At 48.2% G+C, this 22,019-nt stretch overlaps 2 protein-coding genes across 2 annotated transcripts in view; one reads left to right on the plus strand and one right to left on the minus strand.

Moving 5' to 3' along the window:
* Positions 1–6,255: 6,255 nt before the first annotated feature.
* On the minus strand, positions 6,256–6,807 carry ASCL2 (achaete-scute family bHLH transcription factor 2). The gene has a single exon (XM_088525954.1). It carries the CDS (start codon positions 6,797–6,799, stop codon positions 6,263–6,265), a length of 537 nt encoding a protein of 178 aa, XP_088382080.1. The 5' UTR covers positions 6,800–6,807; the 3' UTR covers positions 6,256–6,262.
* Positions 6,808–12,456: 5,649 nt separating this feature from the next.
* TSPAN32 (tetraspanin 32) overlaps positions 12,457–22,019 on the plus strand; it is a 29,904-nt gene continuing 20,341 nt past the window's right edge. Inside the window, 3 exon segments of the mRNA XM_088525842.1 lie at positions 12,457–12,597; positions 19,420–19,534; positions 20,905–21,002. Coding sequence (XP_088381968.1) covers positions 12,550–12,597; positions 19,420–19,534; positions 20,905–21,002 — 261 coding nt within the window. The 5' untranslated portion in view covers positions 12,457–12,549.

A 22,019-nucleotide genomic window follows, 5' to 3' on the forward strand; every position in this document is an offset into this window, starting at 1 on the left:
CATACTCAGACTGTCAGAGCGGGGTTTTCTTATGGAGGAATGGAAAACCTTGTTATGGACAGTGGGGGAATATTTGCACGGGGGGCAGCGATTTTATGGCTTGGGCATAATCTTAGGCACTCAGAGCCAGCTGTGTCCTCCTCTGCTCCCCATCCTTCTGTTTTTAAAGGTATCCATTGCACTGGCTTGCATTTTTCCAGTGCCCCTCTTAGCCCATCACACATCTTCCCCCTGTTTGCAGAGCTGTACTCTGCAATGACCAGAATAAGACCTGCTTCTCGGCTGCACAAGCGGGGCCATACGTTGCTGCGAGGAGGTTATTCCAAGCGTGCTTGCAGCTTTCTGAAAGAAAACACCTACCATAAAAACGTCAGGGTGCAGGTGTTATCCATCTCCTGGAGGCCTTGATGTTTGCTAAGCACCCTGGAGAAAAAGACTTAATGTATTTAAAGCAGGGCCTCGGCTCTATATATGAATTCAGCCTTATCAGAAGTGAGTTTGGTCCTGTCTCTACTGATAAGGCCAGTGTGCCTCTTACTGCTCTGGTGTAGGTGCACGAAACCCAGCTTAGCTCTTCTTAATATCAGGACTGGCTTTAGAAAGCATACACCAGCATGACAGATGCGCAGAGGTAACCTTGCCGGCAGCAGTTTCCCCCTGGGTCATGTTTCTCCTCAAACGTCCTGTTTTTCATATCCACCACACACAACTTCAGAGGGTCTTCGAAGTAAAATGTGAAACCCTTTGAAACTGCAAGCCGTTCCATGCCCAAGAAATACAGAAAAGCAAATGGATCGTTTGGAAACCACAACGCTGCACTTCCATCCTGTACCTGGCTTATAGTTATTGTGTCCAATGGGGACACAATTCTTTTGGTGGCATGTGCATCCTGAGGGAGCTTTGCAGTCTCCAAACTGCCAAAGTCCCGTGCCTCCCTTAGGGGCATCCTATAGCAAAAGCAGGACCCACAAGTGCCTCGAGGGGGGAAGCAGCTGCTGCCAATCACTGCAATTAGCTATCCTAGATTTAAGCAAGCCCTTACTACCCCTCCAGGCTGGTGTTAGGGGGCTGGGGAGAGGCTTTTGTTTCTCTGATGCTGGTAAGAGGAAGACTATGTTTGCTATTACTTCTTAAATGATCTTTATTTACCCAATGGACTTCACCTGTTCTTTTCATGCATAGCTTTGCTAAAGAGGATCTATCTCCTTCAAAAAATCTTCAAGGAATTCAGTTTATGAAACTGGGAAATGGAGAGAAAGGGAGGGAAAAAAAGTGTTGCAGTATTACAGCACTTCTTCCTAGTACTTGATATTCTGACAAAATGTGCCTCTTAAAAGAGGAGTGTAAAGTGTTTTGCTCTAAAGAAAGATATTTGCTGTGTTATAAAAGTGTCAACATCTCACTTACAAATTGGTCATTTTTTTGGCAGTGACTTGAACAGAAAATTCCCCTTGGGGGTATAATGCCTCTCTCTGCTTTTTATTCCCTGCTTTAAACAAATTTAAAAAGCACACCCTATTTTACTGTGCCTAGATAACTATTGTAATGTAGCTTTGGAGCAGTGGGGCTGAGGCCGGGAGATGAAAGGAGACCAGGACATGAGTGAAGTGAGATGGCCGTTTGCAGGACAGGCACTTTGCTGTGATTAAAGCACTACCTCTGGCTCCAACAGCAAAGCAGTTATGTTATTGGGGGTTCTTCTCTTCTGTTACGTATGCTCCCAATATCTATCTACAAGCAGAAGTGCTTATGGAATTGTGGTCAATGTTATTTTCTTGCATGCTGCCCTACATGAAGGGCAACGTGACTGAAGTCGCTAGGTCAGCCTGCTGCTGCAGGTCATTTCTCTGTGGCTACAGCACTGATCTAATGCACCTGACACTGCTCGCCAGCTTCTTTGGCATTTGTTTCCCCTTCGGGTTCCTGTGCTGCTCCTTCTCCCTCACGGAGCAAACTTGCCTGGCTCCTTGCTGTGCTCTGCTCTGTGCCCAGAGCTCCGTGTAAAAGCAGGTTGTTAGGAATTGCAGCCAACAGCTGGCCATTCTCTACGGGAGAGTGTGTGGTAAGCCTGGTATTTGCAGCACTGTTGTGAAGTGTGAGGGAAAACTGCAAGGCAGCTTCACGTGAGCGTGTGCCCCTTGAACCTGTTTGGCTAGGAAGCACCATCCCCATCCGTATGGGGAAACCACAGGGGCTGCAGGGTGCTGCCTTCTGAGTGTTGCATGGGGTTCAGGGGTCTTGGAGCAGCCTGTGTCGCCCTGGATTGGAAATTTGCTTATTTTATTTTCATGCAAGCCAGCAAGGAACTTGGAAAAGGGGTAGCTGTGAAGCCCAGTGTCAGGTTGGTTGGGTGGTGCAAGAGCATTGCTGAGACTCTCTGATGCTGTAATGCACGGGCAGCTGGGGGGACCTACTTGAACAAGTGCTACACTTCGCTCTCTTTGGGTAACAAAGAAGCCTCAGGCTGAGCAACTCAAAATGTCAAAGGAGGAGAAACCGTTTGGAAACAAGAGCGCTTTCAGACAAGGGAAGTGCCAGCGAGTCCTGACAGTCTTGCAATTTGTTTTTGCTTCATTAGAAATGTCCGTGATGCCTGAAGAGCTGGCCAGGAATAGGGGAACCTTGAACAGCTCTGGTGGTATGTGAGAGGAGCTGGAGGCAGATTAGGAAGCAGTGCATAAACACGGAAGATCACACCGAGAGGAGCAACAGCACCGCAAGCGAAAGCAGCAACAGTTGTGCAGGTTTGGTTTCCTCACCGTGTTTCTCATGAGGTGGCTGTGCTGGTGGATGTAAACGCTTGTGGCTTATGGCAGTACACAGTTTGTGGTCACATTGACAAGCCTGCAGCTCCTGGCTTGCTGCTGCTCAACCCTATGTGTAATTCCCAGAAATCCTCCTCTCTTCCTGCCTGAGTTTGACTGTCCTGCCTGTACCTCAGCCCTGTGCCTTAGGGCTAGCTTCCTACCTCCCTGGAGAGCTGCGTTTCCCGCCGTAGGCACTGAATTTCTATTTATATGGCTGAAAAGTGACCTGCTCATTGGAGATGTTCCCTGCTCCCGCACAAGTGTTTTGAGTGGGGCTTCCCAAAACCTTTAGCCCCAGCCCTCAGTTAAATACAGCCAATGTGGACACCAAATTTCCCACTACTGCTTGGAGGTGTCTCCTGCAGGCTGGTGAGGAATCTGGCCACGGTGGGCCTTGTGCTGCTCTAGCTCTTCACTGGTGACCTCAGTGGTCAGAGGAGTTATCTCTGAGGCTTTGCTCTGGCCCTGTCTTCTCTGTGAACAGAGCAGAGGCCCGGGGTGAACTTGCAGGAGTCCAAAAGGCTTTTGGGGCAGTTCTCAGCTGGCTACAGCTGGAGCAGAACAAGGGCTGGCCAAAGGCACCCATCACAGGACTAGTTTTGACTGTTTCCTGTGATGTGAACTGAAAGATGCGTGTGTTCTGGATGCACATAGGGGCTGAACTGACAAGCAGCAGATAATAAACTGAGGCTAAATAGCTTTTGCTCCTCCTAATTTCCCTTAACTGTCACAAGTTGCTTTCATGGATGCACGGACATCATTAGGCATACAGCTTTTATGCTGGCTTGAGAAGTTGAAGGATGGAAGTGATATAACTAGGTTAACTCACAGAGTTCTTGCTGAAGCATTGATTCTTAAAAAAGGAAAAAAAAATTCTTAAAGCTAACTTTTTTTTTCCATAATGCTTTTGAAACAGGGCAGAATGATTTAATGCTCACCTTTCTGGAGTAGTCTTTTTAGCAGCTTGATCTGGGAAGCTGTTGGTGACTTTAGCTCACTGTGGCTGGGTGAAGAAGTCCTTGCCATCCTGTCTTTCTAACACAGCAATAGTTCCTTCTCTTCCCTCTGCTCGCTATCCCCAAGGCCTGAAGTTTTGTGACCACCTTGTCTTTTCCCCAGTAAGGTGTACTCGGACAATGCCAGGGCAACCAGAAGACAGTGACTTGTCTTAACTTCCAAATGTGAAATACTTTTTGTTTATTCCATATTCCTAGCAAGACTTTGACATTTGAGACATACCTGATGCAGGTCTTGATGCTTCAGCAGCAGCTCTTTCATCATCTATGCTTGTTTATTACTGAAGCATTAAGGTATGTTAGAGTGCTCTGAGCTCAGGTTATCTTTCTCTTTATTGATATTAATATTTTCCTTGGTGGAAACTCCTCACAGCTAACTTCTTGCTTGTACTCTTAGTGCTGCTTTAGCATCACTAACACTTCTTGGGTGATTTGGTGAATCTAGTAATAGTGCTGAGAGTGGCTTAACTTAGTATTTCTAAAGGCAGTATTAGGTTCCAAAATGATCAGCCTTCCTAAGCAAGGAAAACTGCCTGCTAGGCAGTAGCTAAATTCTCTACACAAGTGATCCCTGACTTCTGCCACAACAGGACATTGGAAAGATCAGCACCACAGTTGTCCTCCCTTCATCACTTGGCAAAGATGGTATGCAGCTGTTTCATGTTGAGACTAAGCATAGGGGAAGCTGCTGGTTTATGCTGGGCTGTAGAGGTGCTCGGAGTGATGCTCTTAACCCCATGGCAGGTGTTGGGTCACCCATGAGCCCTTGTGTGGCTCCTGAGTACAGGGTGACTGAATGTGAGGGTCTGCTTGCAGCTTCCACTTGCACCTGTGCTGCTCTTAAAGTTACACAGGGCAAAGCCTCAGCTCTCTACTGAGCACTTGGACCCCAGCTCCCAAGGTCCTCCAAAAGGACCTTCATCAAAGTTACTCTAGATGTGGTATACACTTGAAGTACAAAAGCAATTCCTCAGTAACAGCTCCCTGCTTGTGGGGCTTGCAGGTTCCTAAGAACTCCCTTGTCTTTAGAGCTTCTGCTTTCCTATGGACTTAAACTTCTACACACTATACAGATGGATCATTTTCCTATAAGTCTCAGTTCTAAAGCACCCACTCTTATTCCCAAATTTGGGACCTTATTCCCAAATGTGTGTGACCATGCCCCTCATCCTAGAGAATAATTATTTAGGAAGAAGACAGGTTATACAGAGACTCCCTGCAAAGTAGGTCAATCTTAACAAGCCCTTCTCTTTTGTTTATTCAGCATATTCCCCAGCCTATTTTTCTCCATTCAACTAATAAAATTAACTAGAGCTATAGAGAAGTAAAACTCCCCTTTTCCCTACCATCATCACCACATTTTGGTTCATGGCAACCTGCCTTACCGCTGGCTCTGAAGTTGAGGCGCAAGCCCAGGAATAATAGAGGAGAGCTGGACTCTCTGCCAACTGTTTTTAAGAGTAGAGGCAGGGAGAAAACATGATACCAATGAATTACCCCTGTAGCTCAAGTGAGCTTTAAGCAAGCACCTACTATTTTTCTGAATAGGGACATCCCAACAGGCTAAAGACACCTCCACTGCCCCTTCCTCTCCTTGCCAGGACAGCACAGTTCTGCATCCTGCAGAAGCAGGACCCTGGCCAGGGGGAAGGTATTGGTGCAGGAGCCACCTCGTCTTTTCCGCAGGCACCTGCTTCCCCGCCTTGTCTCTGCAGCACTTGCATCTGGCTGAGGCAGAAATTTGAATGGAAAAAAGAGCAAGTCTCAGGTGGTTGTGCCCTGGTGCTCCTTATTCCCTTGCACCTGGCTTCTTGTGCTGGCCAGAGCTGCCTACCTGCTGTATTGCTCACTGCTTTCACATCACCCACATGCCCCATGCACTGCCCCTGCCTCAGACAGAAGTTACCTTGGGCACTTCTGGTGAGAATAGACACCTGAGAGCCCACAAGCCATTTATAAATAGAGTTTTTTTATTATTATTTATAAAGTCCATTTACATAAAATATGATACTCTTTTTAAAAACTGCATATGTACAACTCATGAAACCCTTGCAAGTGCATACAAAAATGCCTTCAGTACATTTAAAAAAAAAAAAAAAAAAAAAAAAAAGAACGAACTTCAGTTTTCAGAGACGTGAACCTTCACACCAGGCAAACGTGGACACCACAGTTAAGACCCGAGATAACGTTACAGTCCCGTAGCAAAGTGTTGCAAAGAGCTTTTCTTTACCTAAGCTGCGCCGTCCCGGCCGGCAGCGGCGGAGAGCGGGAGCCGGCGCTGGCCAAAGGCAGGTCGGGCTCCTCACGCCGTTTTGTTCCTTTTTGGAATAAAGGGAAGGAAACAAGTTTCTCGTGTAGAAGCAGGTCCTCCTGGAGCAGCGCTTCGCGGGGCGGTTCGAGCTGGAGGGGCGCGGGGAGCTCCGCGGGGCGCCGCCGCCGTCAGTAGGCGCCGAGCCAGCCGGTGAGCTCGAGCAGGTCCCGCTCGTCGGGGCTCAGCGCCGCCTCGTAGCCGCTCTCCTCGGACGAGCAGGGCGAGCCGGGCGCCGAGGAGCCGAAGGAGGGCGACGCGGAGCCGTAGCCGCCGCCGCGGGGCGCGGGGAAGGCGGCGGGGGCGGCGGGGCCGTCGTGCTCGGCGAGCAGGCGCTGCAGGGCGCGGATGTACTCGACGGCGGAGCGCAGGGTCTCCACTTTGCTCATCTTCTTGCTGGCGGCGCCGTGCGGGACGTGCTGCCGCAGCGCCGCGAAGCCCAGGTTCACGAGCCGCACGCGGTTGCGCTCCCGCTCGTTGCGCCGCGCCACGGCGGCCGCCGCCGCTCCCCCCGCTCCCGGGCCCGCTCCCGGGCCGGGTCCCGGGCCCGGGCCGGGCCGCGGCAGCGCGGCGAAGGCCAAGCGGCGCTTGCAGCGCAGCAGCTCGGGCGAGGCGGAACGGCGGCGGCCGCCTCGGGGGGGCGGCGGCTGCAGGGCCCCGCCGTTCATGGGCGCGGGGCGAGCGCGAAGGGAGCGCGATGCAAGAAAAAAAGGGGGGGGGGGGAAAAGTAGCAAAAAGTGCAAAAGTGATAAAAATGCAAAAGCGATTAAAAAAAAAACCACACACACACAAAGAAGCGGGCGGCGCTGGCGGTGCCTGCTCCCCCGTCGGGACGGGACGGGGCAGGGCAGGAGCGTGCCCGGCGCGTGGGGCCGCTCCGCGCCGCTCTGCGGCCGCCGCTGCCGCCGCCCGCCCCTTATCAACACGCGGCGCCGCCGCCGCCGCCGCGCGCGGGGCCCCGCACGCGCCGCGCCACGCGCGCCCGGCCCGCGCCCCGCGCGCGCTCCCCGCCCACGCGCGCCCGGCGCGTGCCGCCCGCGCCTGCACCTGACTGCACCTCGGCTTGTTTTGCCTCGGTTTTTTGCTTTATTTTCCTTTTAAACTTTATTTTACTTACTTAATTTCTATTTATTTATTTTTTTAAGTCAGCTTTGCTGGCACAAGGTGCTTATCCCGCGCTAACTAGCGACTGTATCTAGATGTATTGTGGTGTATTATGGCCAGGTAGCAACAATGCTGTGCTTGTATTGCGTGGTCTTTAAAAAGAACTCCTGCTCCAAATCTTCCTCTGAGGAAAGAGGAAGCTCCTTCCTTTGAAGATGTGCAAGAGGAGAAAGAATCTATATTGAAGAGCAACACTCAAGAGTAATAACTGGATTTTTGTCGTACAAAAACAACTCCAGGGAAAGCTTTTAAACAAGTATCGCATGGTTCACACGTGGGTAAACCCTGTCTCAAGGGAGAACACGCAGCCTCTAGCGCTTGCACGCTTGATGCTCACGCACAAGCTCAGCTACAATCCTGGCTGCTCCGAAGCAGCTCCGGAGCTGCTGAGCGCGATGGGTATTGCCAGCCCGCTGCGCGTTCGTGGGACCCAGCCTGCACAAAGCGCAGGGCAGCTGCCCGTGCTTTTGCACCAGTAAAGCCAGTTTCCTCATGGGCTGGAGGAAGGTACATCCAGTACTCTGAGAAATGTAATCTTATTTAAAAATCTCTTTATAAAGTTAATGACTATGTAAGCTCCAGTAAAACGAGACATCATTAAACTCTGTAGTATGAACGTTCACAAGAGGCTTCCTGATCGTAATCTGAGGAGCAAGTGAGCACTCAGAAATACCCTATTTCCAAAGGGCAAGAGAGCAGGGAGAAGAAATTCTCCTCTAAAGACACACGTATGGCCAAAGCAATGACTGCAGCACTGCAAGGTGCCATGAGGCTGCACAGGAGGACCCCACAAGTAGGGTCCCTTCACCTCCCAGCCCCAAAATGGGAGCTATTCCTTGCACCTGCTGAAGGTGAGAGCAAAGTGCTGCCACCTGGCTGTGTGCATGGGTGGGGGGAAGAGGGCAAGTGAAGTGCTGGATCCGTCTGTGGGGACCCAGCTGCCTTGAGCTTGATGGTTCCAGGTGGCCAAAGCTTTCTGGGAAAGCAAGGGAGAGGCTGGAGAGTGTGAGCCCAGGAAGGAAACAGTGGTGGCTCCGCTCTTCTGGGTGGGTAGGTGCAGCCTTTCTGCCAGGCTGGGCTCCTCTCCTGTGTCTTTAGCTGGGAGTGAAGCTCAGGTTGCATGTTTAGATCTACCATTTGCAGTGCTTGGCTTCTGAGCAGGTATGGTTTGTAGTTAAGGTGCTGTCTGCGGGAGCGAAAAAAAAGCCTTTGGTTTAGGTGGTATTGTGTGGATTTGTTTTTTGTTTTTTACTAGTAGGTCATTTCATTTTCAAGGAGAGGAAAAAAAAAAAGGGTGTTTCAGTCTATTCTTTGAAGGGAAATCCCTGCTTTCAACTTGTGCTCCTTTCAAATGTGTTGTTTCTTGGAACTGCTGAACTTTTTTTTATGACTCTCCTAGCATTTTTTTAACTCATCTGAGATTCATTTGAAAATGCCTTGGAATCATCTGAAGGTTTCTAAGGCACACTTTAGAAATTATTAAAAAAAAAAAAAAAAGCCTTTGGAGGTTGCGTTATTTCTCTCTGCTTTTGTTTCTTCCAAGGCAGCCACAGGCAAAGTTGGTTTCCATTCACAGTGCAGTTGTACTGTGAATTTTAAGCTTGGCAAAGCCCAGCGCCCTCCCCCTTTTCTCGTCGCCTTCCCCTCTTGAAAAGAGACGGCACAGGGTTTAAAAGTTGATTTTAGCTTTGATTGTGTGCGTGTGCTATACAAATGCTAAGCAGCCTCTGCAACGCGGCCCTGGGATGAGCCAAGGAATGCAGACTTTGGCGGTGTGCTCCCTTGCCGTCTGTCTGCCTTTTATTATAGCCCTTTTTTTTTTTTTTCTTTTTTCTTTCTAGCTTGCTTTCTTTAGAGCTTTTCAGCAATTAATGTAGCTGATGTGTGTTTTGGTGAGAGGAGAGGGCCCTCGGGGTGCTTTTATTTACAAGCCAGTTGAGAAGCGAATAAAACAGTGTTACAGGCAGTAGACAAAAGAGCCCCGCTGTAACTTTGGCACATTCAGAGCCACTTTGTGCAGCGAAAACAGCGCTATTCTGTGAAAGCAACGCGCCAGCTCTCTGGCCACCCGCAGCTGGACGTGTGGAGGACTTCCCAGCAGTCAGGGTTATTTACTGCCACCTGCCTGTAGTATTTTGGGCCTTCTACCCCCTTTTTGTGCTCGGGTTGATAACCAAAGACTGGGCAGGAAGTCCTGGTATGGAGCTGAGGTCACCTGTCGTTTTTGTACCCAACTTGAAAGTGGAAAGTTGGGAGGTAGAATCTCCTACCTCTTGGGAGGTAGGATGGCCTCAAAACATGTGTTGTGAGCTGTTCCTCTTGAAAGCATAGGGCTGTTCACTCTCTGACAAAGACCTCATCTTGTCCCAAACTGTTCCTGAGGCCACAGAGTCAAACAAGTACTGTAAAACTCCTTATTGCAGCCATTGCGACAAGCATGTATGCTACGGCTCCATTCACTGTGGTATGGCGCAGACGGGTGCACAATATACTTCCCTGAACAGGGCTCCAAGCCCCTAATGTCACGGGCTTGCTGGCTCTGTGACCATTTGTGTGTCTTGGTTATTCACGATAACTGTTATGAATCCTCTTAGATTTATTAATCTCATAAAAAGGTATATGCATGAAGAAGCAGATATTTTAAGGTGAATTTGTTCTGGTGCCTCACAGAGGATTTATTAACGTATGAGAGACGAGGAACAGCTGTACACTCCCTTTCTTAAGGCAAGCCACCCTGCAGTGGGAGAAAGCGTGTGTCTGAAACAACAGACTGACCAGGAATATAGGTACTTGCTACCAACCTAGATAAGGCAGGTATTTAAATGCAGGTGTTCAGAATTACTTTGAAAGCTTTGTGAGGCAGTTAATATGCCCATTTTTATAGTCAGAGATGAAAGGAAATGGTGCGTCTTCTGGCAAGAGAAGAGGAGAGCTTCAAAGGTGAGTTGGAAGTGATTTAGTGACCCCTCAGGTGGTCCTGCAGTGAGGTGCAAGGTCCCAGAGGTGTGTGTGGAACCAGAGGCCTTGTAGAAGGGGGAAGATTGTCCATCTCTTCCATATAGCAATGAGCATCTCTGGCTATGCTGCTGGGCTTTGTGGCTAAAATCCTGGTTTCTGTGCTCTCTTCCGGAAGCAAGAAATGTGTTCAGCATTGAGCATCCTTTGGAGTTTCTCTTGCTTATAATAAGTAGTCGTGTATGCACATTAGCCACATATGGTATTTAGAGGTCCAGGAAATGCTGCCACCGCAGTATGTGGCAGCTGATGACAGGCTGGGACGTGGTAGTAGAAGTACCCGAGGGGGTGCATTGGTGAGCTTGGAGCTGCCCGCAAGCCTTTCCTGGCCATAGGAAAAGCCGTGTGGAATTGCACTGAGGAATTAGGAGGCAGGGACTCACCTGCCCATTGCTACTGGAGGATCTCTTAGCCCCTCGAGGTGCCTCCTCACCTTCCAGTGGATGATCTTCAGCTCTTAGCTCTCTTATTTCGAAGGAGGAAAGGAAAACTCTGCTTGCAGCCGGCTTTCATGGGTTGTGCTAGCCTGTGGGGACCTCTAGTGTGAGATGCGATCTGCACAGGATTTTCTGTGGTGCTGTGTGTAAGAGCTTCTTGCAAACTTTCATTTCACAACGTTAAGTACCTCTATGGATCAGGCCTTACTGTACTTAGACTGGTGAGCCGCTCTCTGTTAGACTGTAATTCCCCTCACCGCTTGTAGCTGTCTCTGTTGGAAACCCTCTTCTCCCTACTATAGTCCTTCACATCCTTCCAGGATCGGTTTCCAGTTTATCCAGCACTTTTTATGCAATGCTGGGGCATGGAGAGACACTTTCAGTTGTATCTCGGGAGGATGCCTCGAGGCATTTTGCAAGAAAGCTCACTCTTTCCTGGGTAGTGATGTACCACGTCATGCTGCTTCCTGTACAATGTGGCTTTCTGTGGCTCATCTTCTCTTGTTTCTCTGTGCTCTACAATGTGCCTCTTCCCTCCTTCTTTCCTTCCTTTCTTTTTTTTTTCCTTTTTTCTTTTTTTTTTCCTCCATTCTTCTTTGATATTTTATCATAGTTAGTGTTATTGTTTTCGGATGCTTTTTGCTATTTTTTTCCCCCTCCTCCTCTGTCTTTGCCATTTTGGGGGAATGTGGCTCATTCTTCATGACTCTGTTTCATCTCTTTCCAGCTCTGAAGTTAAGGATTATTAAGGCACTTAGCCTCCCTTTGTAGCAGAGGCTGTTAGAGATCTGTGTTAGGGAAACTTTTTTTTTTTTTTTTTTTTTTTTGGTGTGTCTATTTCCCTTTTCACACGCAGTTACAAAGGCAACTGGAGACGTGAGAGTCAAGCTGGGCTCTTCCCCCTGTGATGTGTCTGCTGTGGCTGTGACGTACTGCCTTTGAGCTCTGCTCTGCAGCTCCATCCTCCTCACAGTGATGCTGCTCTGCTGCTCGTAAGGAAAGGCAAGTAAAATATGGAAAAAGAAGAATTTGGCAGTTTTTTTGTTTGTGGGAGGACTAGAAGTTAGCTCAGTCTTCTGTCCTTTGGACCTTCAGTCTTCCAAAGAAAACTGAGTCTTCTTGTATCAGGTGGATATGTTTTCTTATAACCATTTTCAACACTATGTAGGTGTCTCTTCTCCATCTGGAAATACAAGCTTTTAACAGAGTTTCAGCCAAATATTACTGCGATTTGGTGGGCTGGGTTTGTTTTTGTTGGTGTTTTTTTTGGATGGAGAGGATTAAATCTTAGGAAGATCAGGTTGGGCTTTCTTGACGTACTCTTTAATCAACAGATTACTTTCAAATAAAATTTTTAAGAAGTTCACAATGAACATTAAGGAACAATGATCATTAAGCAGCACTGCTTCTTAGTGAAAATGGGGTATTTTGGTGTTGAGTTTTGATTCGTAAAAATTTTGGGGGGGTTGTTGTTTTCTTGTTTTTTTGGGGGGGGGGGTTGGTTTTCTTGTTGATTTTTGCTTTGCTCTGAACTCTGAAAAACGTTGTTTTCCTTCCTGCTCTCCTTTCCTTCCTGTCTGGCTGCAGTAGATCATGGAGGACCTGGGAAGGCGAGGACCATGCATGGTGGTGGGATTTACCGCCCCGGCTAGAGGAGGTGTCTCTGTGCGTAGGTGGAGACTACACTTCCCAAGAGGCCCTGCTGCGAGCGAGCCCCAGTTTGGCTGAAGCCCCGGCCTTATCGAGAGCTGTGGGGACCTGCCACTGAGGCAGCAAAGCTGCCTACGGGACCGAGGTGCGGGATGAGGACCACCAAGTGCCAGCTGCTGGCCACCAGCCTCTGCGCCATGGTAACCAGCGGGGGACGGGGGCACCTCCACGCGAGCGGGACCCCCGCGCCCAAAGGTCTGGGGGGTTTCTTGCTTTCCCACGTTGCGCTTTTGAACACGCGGAGGGCAGGCAAAGCCAACTGCCCTCCGCGTTATCACCCCGGCCTCAGCGGTTATCGCTGGCTGCCAGCGTCACCGCTGCTCCCTGATAGACTTCTGGTTTCTCAAGGCTGTCGATGCAGCGCGACGGTTTCGCAACCCGTGGGGAGCCTTTAACGGTGGAAAAAGAAGGGCTGCGGCCGTCGGGCTCAGCTGTTCTTAACGCTCGCTGCTAAAACCCCAGGTTTAAAAGAGCGAAAGATGGAGGTTGACTTGGCTGTAACTGCACTTGTTTCTGGTTTTGTGATTAGTTATAAAGGTACTTAATGAGGTTATCAAATCATAGGGCTTTGATGGAAATATATGAGAAAGAAGGGCCCCTTCGAGGACTTGTGTGCTTGCACTGCAGAACAACAGCAGTTCTAGGGATCTGCTTTCCCTCTTTTTTTTTTTTTTTAATTAGCTTTTGATACGAATTTAATGGGAGCTTCCTGTCATCTCCTGAGGAATTCGAGGAAAACAATACCGGTGTTAGAGCTGATGGGAAATTATGGAAACTTGTAAATACTTTTTCTGGGTGTTTTTGAGTTTTGCTGGATTTTTTTGTGTTTTAACTTGATCAAAACTAATTTTCTCTCTCCCTGCCACCAAGTTTGAAAGTTCTGCAGTTAGCTCGAAGAGGGATGGAGACTTAGGAAGAGTACAATCAAAGGTACAAGTTAATGCCTTGTTTCAAAATTTCTAGTTTCTCAAAGTTTCAGCATTTCAGAACTGCTGACTTCAGTCGCTGTACATAGCGCTGTCCTCCAAGAGAGGCTGTTAACGTTGCAGACTACGTCATTTGGACAAAGCCCAAGGAGGAGTTTTACCAAACATATTCGAAGAACGTGCTAAGACAGAAGTGACTGTGGAGGGCTGCAGTCATATTGTTGCTGTTCTGTGGATTTATTCAGAGCAGCGTTTCTCAGAAATCTGAGCTGGCTAGTGTGGAGGCTTGTTCAAAGACAATAGTACCTTGTTAGCAGATAGTTAACCACAAGGGTGTCAGTCTTTGCAGCAGATGGGGGACAGAGCCGAGAAAGACGAGGACTGAGGAACACCTCCCCCTGCCTCGTGTGCGACGTGTCTTGCCAGAAGAAAAGAAACAAAGCCAGACAACCGCGCAGGTGGCCAGATGCTGATTGGTTGTGAGCTTTGCAACACTTGTGTTAAGAAAGTATAAAAAGAAGTCGGTTTGAAAATAAAGTTGTCTCACTCTGCACCCCAGACTGAGTCCGTTTCTTCACAAGGTGCAACAAATGGCGCCCAACGTGGGGCTCGAAGACTAGCTGTCTCTCCGGTTGCACCGCCCAGCTGAACTCCCGGGAATCACGCTGAAAGGAAGCGTAAGGATCAAGCTGAAAGGAAGCTTACTTTGTGTGCACACTAAAAGCCTCTTGAAAGGAAAGAGGTAAGCGGCTGGGAACTATGGGTTCATACCTAATGAAGGAACAAAAGGACGATTTAGAAGCTTCTCCTAAAAACTTGAAACCGCAAAGAAAAAAATTAGGTGAAGAAGAGCTGCAAAAGGTTCTTGCATGGGCTTCTAAAGACGATCCTTCGGTGAATAGTAAGAATGTTTTTAATCTGGAAAGATGGGACCAAATTGGGGTCCGACTGTGGGATAGTGCCACGCGCGGTGATAAGGCTGCTGCTAACCTGTTGCCACAATGGCGAGTTGTACTCGAAATATTGAAATCTCATAGTGGGTTGCAGTCGAACATAAATGACGGGATCGGGGCCCCTGCCATCCCCTCCGCGCCTCCTTTACCTCAATCGTGTCCTGATGAGAATCAGAAAAGAAAACGTGCTGCAAAAGCCTTTGCGGTACTGCCACCTGATGAACAGGACGATGATCCTTTTGGTCCGGGTCCTATTGACCCTGGAAAGGAGCCAGACCTATACCCCCCGGATCCTCACGATAAATGGGCCTCAGTAAAACGAGGAGCAAAACAGGCGGGGGATGTGGGCATGCTGAAAGCCTTTCCCGTTATCTGTGCACCAGACCAGAATCCGCGTTGGGAAGGTTTGTCGTATAATCTTATTAAGGACGTGCGACGTACGGTGACAGATCATGGCCTTGGCGCACCATATACCACCCACCTTATACAATCTCTTTGTGATTCTTCGGTTTTTACTCCCCATGATTTTAAAACCTTGTTTCGCCTCATTATGACTGATATGCAATACACGATGTGGGAATCGAAAATGAGAGAGCTTGCTCGAGCTCAGGGGGAGGAAAACCAGCGGCTGTCGAAAAAAGGTCCTTTACGGGCTGTTACTGTGGACGTGCTAATGGGGGAGGGCGATCACAGTGCTACAACAGCACAAGCAGAAATCCCCCCTGAGGGCTTGCAACAAGTTAAGGCACTTGCTCTCCGCGCCCTTAAGGCCGTTCCGGAGAGTGGTAAACAAAGACAACCTTTTGTTAGCATAAGACAAGATGCGAATGAGCCATATATGAAGTTTTTGGATCGGCTTAATGAGGCTCTGGAGAAACAAATTGATAATGAACAAGCACGAAGCTACATTTTTAAGCAACTAGCAGTTGAGAATGCTAACCCTGATTGCCAGAGAGTTTTGCGGCCACTAAAGGATCCTACTATTGATGACATGCTAAAAGCATGTATTAATGTCGGTACCAAACAGTATGAATATTCACTGATGGCCGAAACATTTGCAACAATGTCTATGAAAAGGCCATGTTTTGCTTGTGGCCAATTTGGGCATATTCGTAAATACTGTCCGAAAACACAAGCAAACAAAGGAGCGCCTGGACTATGTCCGCGCTGCCACAAAGGACAACACTATGCTAATCAGTGTCGATCAAAATTTGATAAGGAAGGTCGACCGCTAGCCCCTTCGGGAAACTTCAAGCGGAGCGCGGCGGGGGGTCGCGCCATGACGGCAAATCACCCCTCGGAGTGGCTCCCACCGGGAAGCAGCCGCCGCTTGTGCGCCAGCACAAGCGGCAGCGCCGGGGTGGACCTGGCCACCACAATAGAAGTGCTAATTACTGATACATCAGTTGTGCTAATTCCAACTGGTGTCCACAGCCCCCTGGGGCGAGGAAGGGCAGCACTGTTAATAGGGCGATTTTCAACAACGAGACAAGGGCTGTTTGTGTTACCTGCAGTTATCAACGCAGATTTCATAGGAGAAATTAAGATAATGGTATGGACTCCGATACCACCCTGTACTGTGCCAATGGGAAGATATGGACGATATATTGATTGCTGCAGAGCAAAAGGAAACAGCAGAAGAGGCTCTGCATCAGATTACGCGAGCAGCATCAGCTGCAGGATTAAAGAATTGCGGAAGATAAAGTACAGGAAAGTCCGCCTTGGCGATATTTAGGATGGAGAATTTCTGATCATCAAATTCGACCACAATCATTGACCTTAAAGACAGACATAAGGACTTTGAATGATCTTCAAAAACTTTTGGGAACTATTAATTGGATCCGTCCCTCCTTAGGAATTTCCACAGAAGAATTACATCCTCTATTTAAGCTCTTAGAAGGAGACACGAGTTTGACATCCTCAAGAAAGCTCACTCCTCCCGCGCGAGCTGCGCTTGGTAAAGTTGTGGACAAATTAACCACTCAGACTGTTCACAGACGAAAGCAGAATTATCCTGTCAGTCTTTTTGTTTTTTATTCTAGCTTCCAACCTTATGGCTTATTAGCACAATGGATACCACAGGACGCATGTCCATTAATAATCTTAGAGTGGGTGTTTCTGCCTCATAATTTTGGCAAAACTGTCACCACCGCTATTGATATGATTGCAATGGTTATTCAAAAAGGAAGAGAGCGTTTGATGTTTCTAGATGGCACAGAGCCTAATATTATTTATTTACCACTTGATACAAAACAATTAACCTTTTTGACTCACCAGTCTTTTGTTTTTCAGTGTGCCTTGGCAGATTATCCAGGACAGATAAGTATTCACTTTCCAGGACATAAAATCATACAGTCTTTCAACTCTCTTTCTCTATTACCTCTTTGCCATTTGAGCCTTACGCCAATACCTGATGCTCTTACAGTATTTACTGACGGCTCGGGTAGGACAGGTCGTGCAGTTGTAGTCTGGAGAAATGATGAAGGGCATTGGGAGAGCGACATACATGTTGTCACAGGTTCACCGCAAATAGTGGAATTATCTGCAGTCGTCCGCGTCTTTACGCGATGGCCCTCTGCAGTTAACATTATAACAGACTCTGCCTATGTTGCAGGATTAGTCTCTAGGTTAGAACATTCGTTTTTAAAAGAGGTTTCAAACGAGACCCTCTTTGCGCTTCTTTGGAAGCTTAGATGGCTATTAAACAGAAGGATTTATCCGTACTTTATCCAACATGTACGCTCGCACACCTCACTGCCTGGACCTATTAGCGAAGGTAATGCTCAAGCAGACAGCCTTGCAGGAGCTGTAGTTCTGCCAGATCGCTTTGCACAAGCACGTTTGTCGCATGACTTTTATCACCAAAATGCAAAAGCGTTACGGAGGTCGTTCCAGTTGACTCAGGAACAAGCTAGACAAATCATACAGTCATGCCCAGACTGCCAGCGCATTTTACCAGTACCATCCATCGGTGTAAACCCTCGCGGTCTTTCTGTGCTTGAAATTTGGCAATCAGATGTAACGCATATCCCTGAATTTGGCAGATTTAAATATGTACATGTTTCTGTTGATACCTTCTCATCCTGTATCTATGCTTCTGTACATACAGGTGAGAAGGCCAAGGACGTATGTCGACACTTTATTATGGCCTTTGCAATATTGGGAGTGCCAAAAACTATAAAAACTGACAATGGTCCAGCCTATATAGCGCAAAAAACACAAATATTCTTTCAACAATGGGGAATCCAACATATCACAGGTATCCCCCATTCACCCACAGGCCAAGCTATTATCGAGCGCACACATGGCACCCTTAAAAATATGTTACAAAAACAAAAAAGGGGGAGTGTAGGCTTATCCCCACAGGAACGCATAGCGAAAGCTTGCTATGTGTTGAATTTTTTAAATCGCTGGACAGAAGAGGGCCCCCCTATATACCAACATTTTGATTCACAGAGACAACACAAAGTTCAGGATAAAGCCCAGGTTATCATCAAAAACCCACAGACAAATCAGTGGGAAGGGCCTTTTTCTTTAATAACCTGGGGTAGAGGATATGCTTGTGTTTCTACAGGCTCAGGGCCAAGATGGGTACCTGCTCGATGGATTAAGCCTTTTTTAACACAGTCATCACCATCATCCACACCACCGTGACATCATCCACACAGCAGTGGATGCTGTCCCAAGCTAAAACCTACATATGGGTAATTCTGGCCAATCAAATTTGACAGGACATGTTCTGTCTAGTAGGACAGCCTGTTGATGTTTGGCATATTTCGTTTATTGTTAGTGTGCCTGCTTTGTTTCTTGTTATGTGTTTAAGGATAGATCATTTAATTAAGTCATGGCTGTTCAAACAAAAACAAATAAAGAAGGGTGAGATGTGGAGGCTTGTTCAAAGACAATAGTACCTTGTTAGCAGATAGTTAACCACAAGGGTGTCAGTCTTTGCAGCAGATGGGGGACAGAGCCGAGAAAGACGAGGACTGAGGAACACCTCCCCCTGCCTCGTGTGCGACGTGTCTTGCCAGAAGAAAAGAAACAAAGCCAGACAACCGCGCAGGTGGCCAGATGCTGATTGGTTGTGAGCTTTGCAACACTTGTGTTAAGAAAGTATAAAAAGAAGTTGGTTTGAAAATAAAGTTGTCTCACTCTGCACCCCAGACTGAGTCCGTTTCTTCACAAGGTGCAACAGGCTAGTGCCGCACTTAGCATTTACTGGGTGTGGGCAGAGATATGCAATAATGCACAGCAGTAAAGGAACAGCACTTGCTGTAAATCAGATCACTTATAACCAGAGTATGCTACAGTTTGGATGCATTTAGTCCTTAAAACTATAAATCTTCAGCAAGAGCCATTAGGTGAATCTAGAAGAACGGTTCATACCTAGAAGGATGTGAGAATTTCAGACACCTCACTTAAATGTTTAACATGGAGACAGCTGCCCTGTGTTTCCATGCTGTAAAGACGTATGGCTGAAAACTTGTCTTAGGAGGCAGAAGCGGACTCACATCTTCTTATCTTCAGGGTCTGTCACACTGGAGGTTTGAACTCTTTTTATCTTGTCCACTCTTGCGGTCTCTGTCTTGGCTCTATTGCCCTTTGTCTTCCAAGGAGCTGCCATAGATCAGGATGCCATCAGAAATGCCAGGACTTGCTTTGGGCAATGCAGAAGGCAGTACGATGACAGTCACTTGGTTGCCCTTATAAATCCAGTTGTGTAGTCCACAGAGGAGGTGGCTGCATGGGTGTTCTACGAAAGCATCAATCCTCTGGCTTACTCCTGGTACAGTTGGTTGTTTTTTTTTTTTTTTTTTTTTTGCTGCTACCACTAGCTAAGAGACTGCAGGTTTCAGTGGCACATGTGCACATCATTATGCAGGACAGAAAAAAGAGCTTTAGTAAACTTACGTGTCCAGGGTTTGTACTTTCATTTGCCTTTTGGGTTATGGGCAATGCTGCTTGAATTGAGCTTTTTGCCTCTAGGGTAGGACTCAAAAGTACCAGGTATACCTTAAAACTTTGCATAGCTCATCAGGAGCTGCTACCTTTCAACTCCCTTCACAAATATCTTCCTTTTCAGCTGCTGGGGCTGTCGATTGCCGCACTGAGCACAGTCACTCGCTTCGGGCTCCACTTCACCCTCATCAGCAACGTTGCTTTTGAGAGCAATTCCTACAAAGTTATCCACAACACAGGTATGTTGCCATCACCTCCTAGTGGGACTTGGCTGAGCCCAGCATCTTCAAAGCATCGTGGACATGCAGGAGGAATGTCCCATGAGGAAACAGGGCATGGTCTTTGGAGTACACAATTGTCCAGAAAACTTTTCCTGTTTTGGACCTGCCATTGAAGAATGGCCCTGCTGTGTTTTCTTGGCCACATCTACACTGCCCCGACTGAAAAAAGGATAAATAGGAGGATGATATCAGGATTGCAGCCCTGCTTCTCCATCTTTAAGCACTTGGGTGGGTTAGGCTGGCAGGTAGAAGGAAAAAATGTTGAGAAACAGAACAGAGCAGGAGTATGAGGAGAGAGGTGGTTACGGAGGCTGGAAGAGAGCTTAAAGAAAGGAGAATGGGAGAAATGCATGGAAAAGCCTCTTCCTGCAGGAAATGTGGTTTGTTTCCTGGCTTAGTTCATGCTCTGAACTGTACAGAGGTGATAAGGGGAGGACTACACAAATTAGCCAAGGGAGAAACAGAAACTGAGTTTCAGATAAAAGGCTAGCTAAGAGCAAAGTGATGAGAGCAGCCCAAATACTGAAATAGTCTGTTCGTGGCTGGTGCACTTGTTTCTGCTTCTTCTCTGAAACCGTACTTTGGGCTAAAGCATCCTCACACTTCTCTAGCTGCTGGTACCAGCTCCAGTTTGCCATAAAATAGGCAGATGTAAATACAGTTGTCTCCCAGACTTCTCACTGCTACCCTGTGCATTAGGGTTATGTGAACTGACACTTAATTCAGCCTTGCAGGCCCTCCTTTATGAGCCACCCTCTGTTGCTTAAATACCAAGGCTTTGAGTGGTCTTTCTGCTTGCTTTGCTCACAAGTGTGGATTTTCCGCACTGTTCAGCCCCCATTCTGCAGTACAACCTCCCGGGCACCCCGAATCCTCCCATGGGGTATGCCTACAACCCTGCTTTAGCCAGGAAACCAGAGTGTGGCTGTTACGTGAGATTAGGGGCGCGTGAGCTCGCGATAGGGGCTGCGCGGCGGCCTCTCCTGTTCCGTGCCCGCCGGATTGGGGGATCTGCATCCGGCTGCTGGAGTTGCTGACAGCTTGTGGTCTGCTGGGGAGGGGGGCTGGCACGTTTGCAGGGTGCCCCGCTCTGCTGCAGTCAGGGGGTTACTCGGAGACTTACAGTTTTGCAGGAGAGGCAGGCCATAAAGATATGAGGAGCACTGAAAAAGTTGTAGGAGATACGAGTTCTCCTGCAACCAGCCCTCTTGGAGCAGGTCCTCAAAACAGACTGTTTGGTCTCTATTTGGGTGAAAGCATCTCTTCCCTTAGGGGCGGCCCTAAAGCCTTCGTGTCTAACTGCAGCTCCCCGTCTGGCTTCCTTCCAGCTTTCTGCGTTGGGATGTGTCTCGGCATGATGCTGATCCTGGCTGCCCTGCTGAGCTCCGTGGCCACGGTGCGGGAATCGGAGCGTCTCACCGCCATGGTACGTACCCGGACTGGCCAGGTGGGAACAGCCTTCTGTAGCGTTGAGCTAAGGAGAGTCTTCACCTCTCCTCCCTTCCAGCCAGCTCTTAAGGGTGATCCTTGTTCTGTGATATCCACGGGATTTCTTTCTCACAGAGCTGTCACTGTGTGTGTGCTTCTGTTTTTGCTCTGTTGTTGTTGTTTTGGTTTGTTTTCTCTTGCTCCCCTTTGCTGGAGCATTCTGTAAATGTCTGTTGCAGTGATGGTGATGAGCATGTGAAGCATGTGACTTTTGGCAGAGATGTCAGCCTTAGCCTCAAGAGAAACAGCAGAGTGGCCCCGCGAGAGCTGGAAGGCCTTTCAGCTCACGCTGTGTGGCGTGAAATGCCTGTTTGGACCCAGACCATGGCAGCATGGCATTTGCAGGGAGTTTAGCGTGCACGAAGCAGTGAGTTAGGAGGAAGCTCCTTTTGAAGAAGTGTTTTTTCCTGGTATCAGCAAATATTGGGAGTGGGATACCCTAACCTGGCCATAGTCAGGGTTATTTGAAGGGGCTGTAATGTGGCTGTAATGACAGAAATTGGCAAATGTGGTGACATAAATGGTCCCCAGCACGAGCTGTGTGAGGAGCCGTGTGCTTGGCCTCTCCTCTGTATTTAGCCACTGGAGGGGGCCAAGTCCCTGCACTGGCAGCAGGGCCATCCAGCACTGCAGCGTCCGTCTCCTCCCCACGGTGAGTTTTGGGTTCCTACTGCTTGGCAAGGCCCGTGGTTTGATCTGTGATCAGCAGTGGGAAAGGAAGGCAGAGCGCCAGTCTCTCAGGTCTGGCATGGGATGTGGTAGGAAGCAGGAATGGGATTCAAACTCACAGAGCACCAAGGCTTGTTCTTTTTTGGTGTTGTGTCCCCTCAGTCACAGGAGAAACAATCAATCCCTCACAGCCTTTTTCCTCTCTTTAACGGAGAGGATTTTTCAACTTTCCTTGCTATTGATTTTAAAGGAATTTTCCTTCTCTATAATGGTCTTGTTTCAAGCC

The sequence above is a fragment of the Tinamus guttatus genome, unplaced genomic scaffold, assembly GCF_059628265.1.
Source record: "Tinamus guttatus ecotype Peru unplaced genomic scaffold, ASM5962826v1 Tinamus_guttatus_pri_ptg000240l, whole genome shotgun sequence".
Lineage (NCBI taxonomy): Eukaryota > Metazoa > Chordata > Aves > Tinamiformes > Tinamidae > Tinamus > Tinamus guttatus.

Bases quoted from the DNA above. Each gene is read 5' to 3' on its own strand.
- ASCL2 (XM_088525954.1), bottom strand. From the start codon at position 6,799: ATGAACGGCGGGGCCCTGCAGCCGCCGCCCCCCCGAGGCGGCCGCCGC.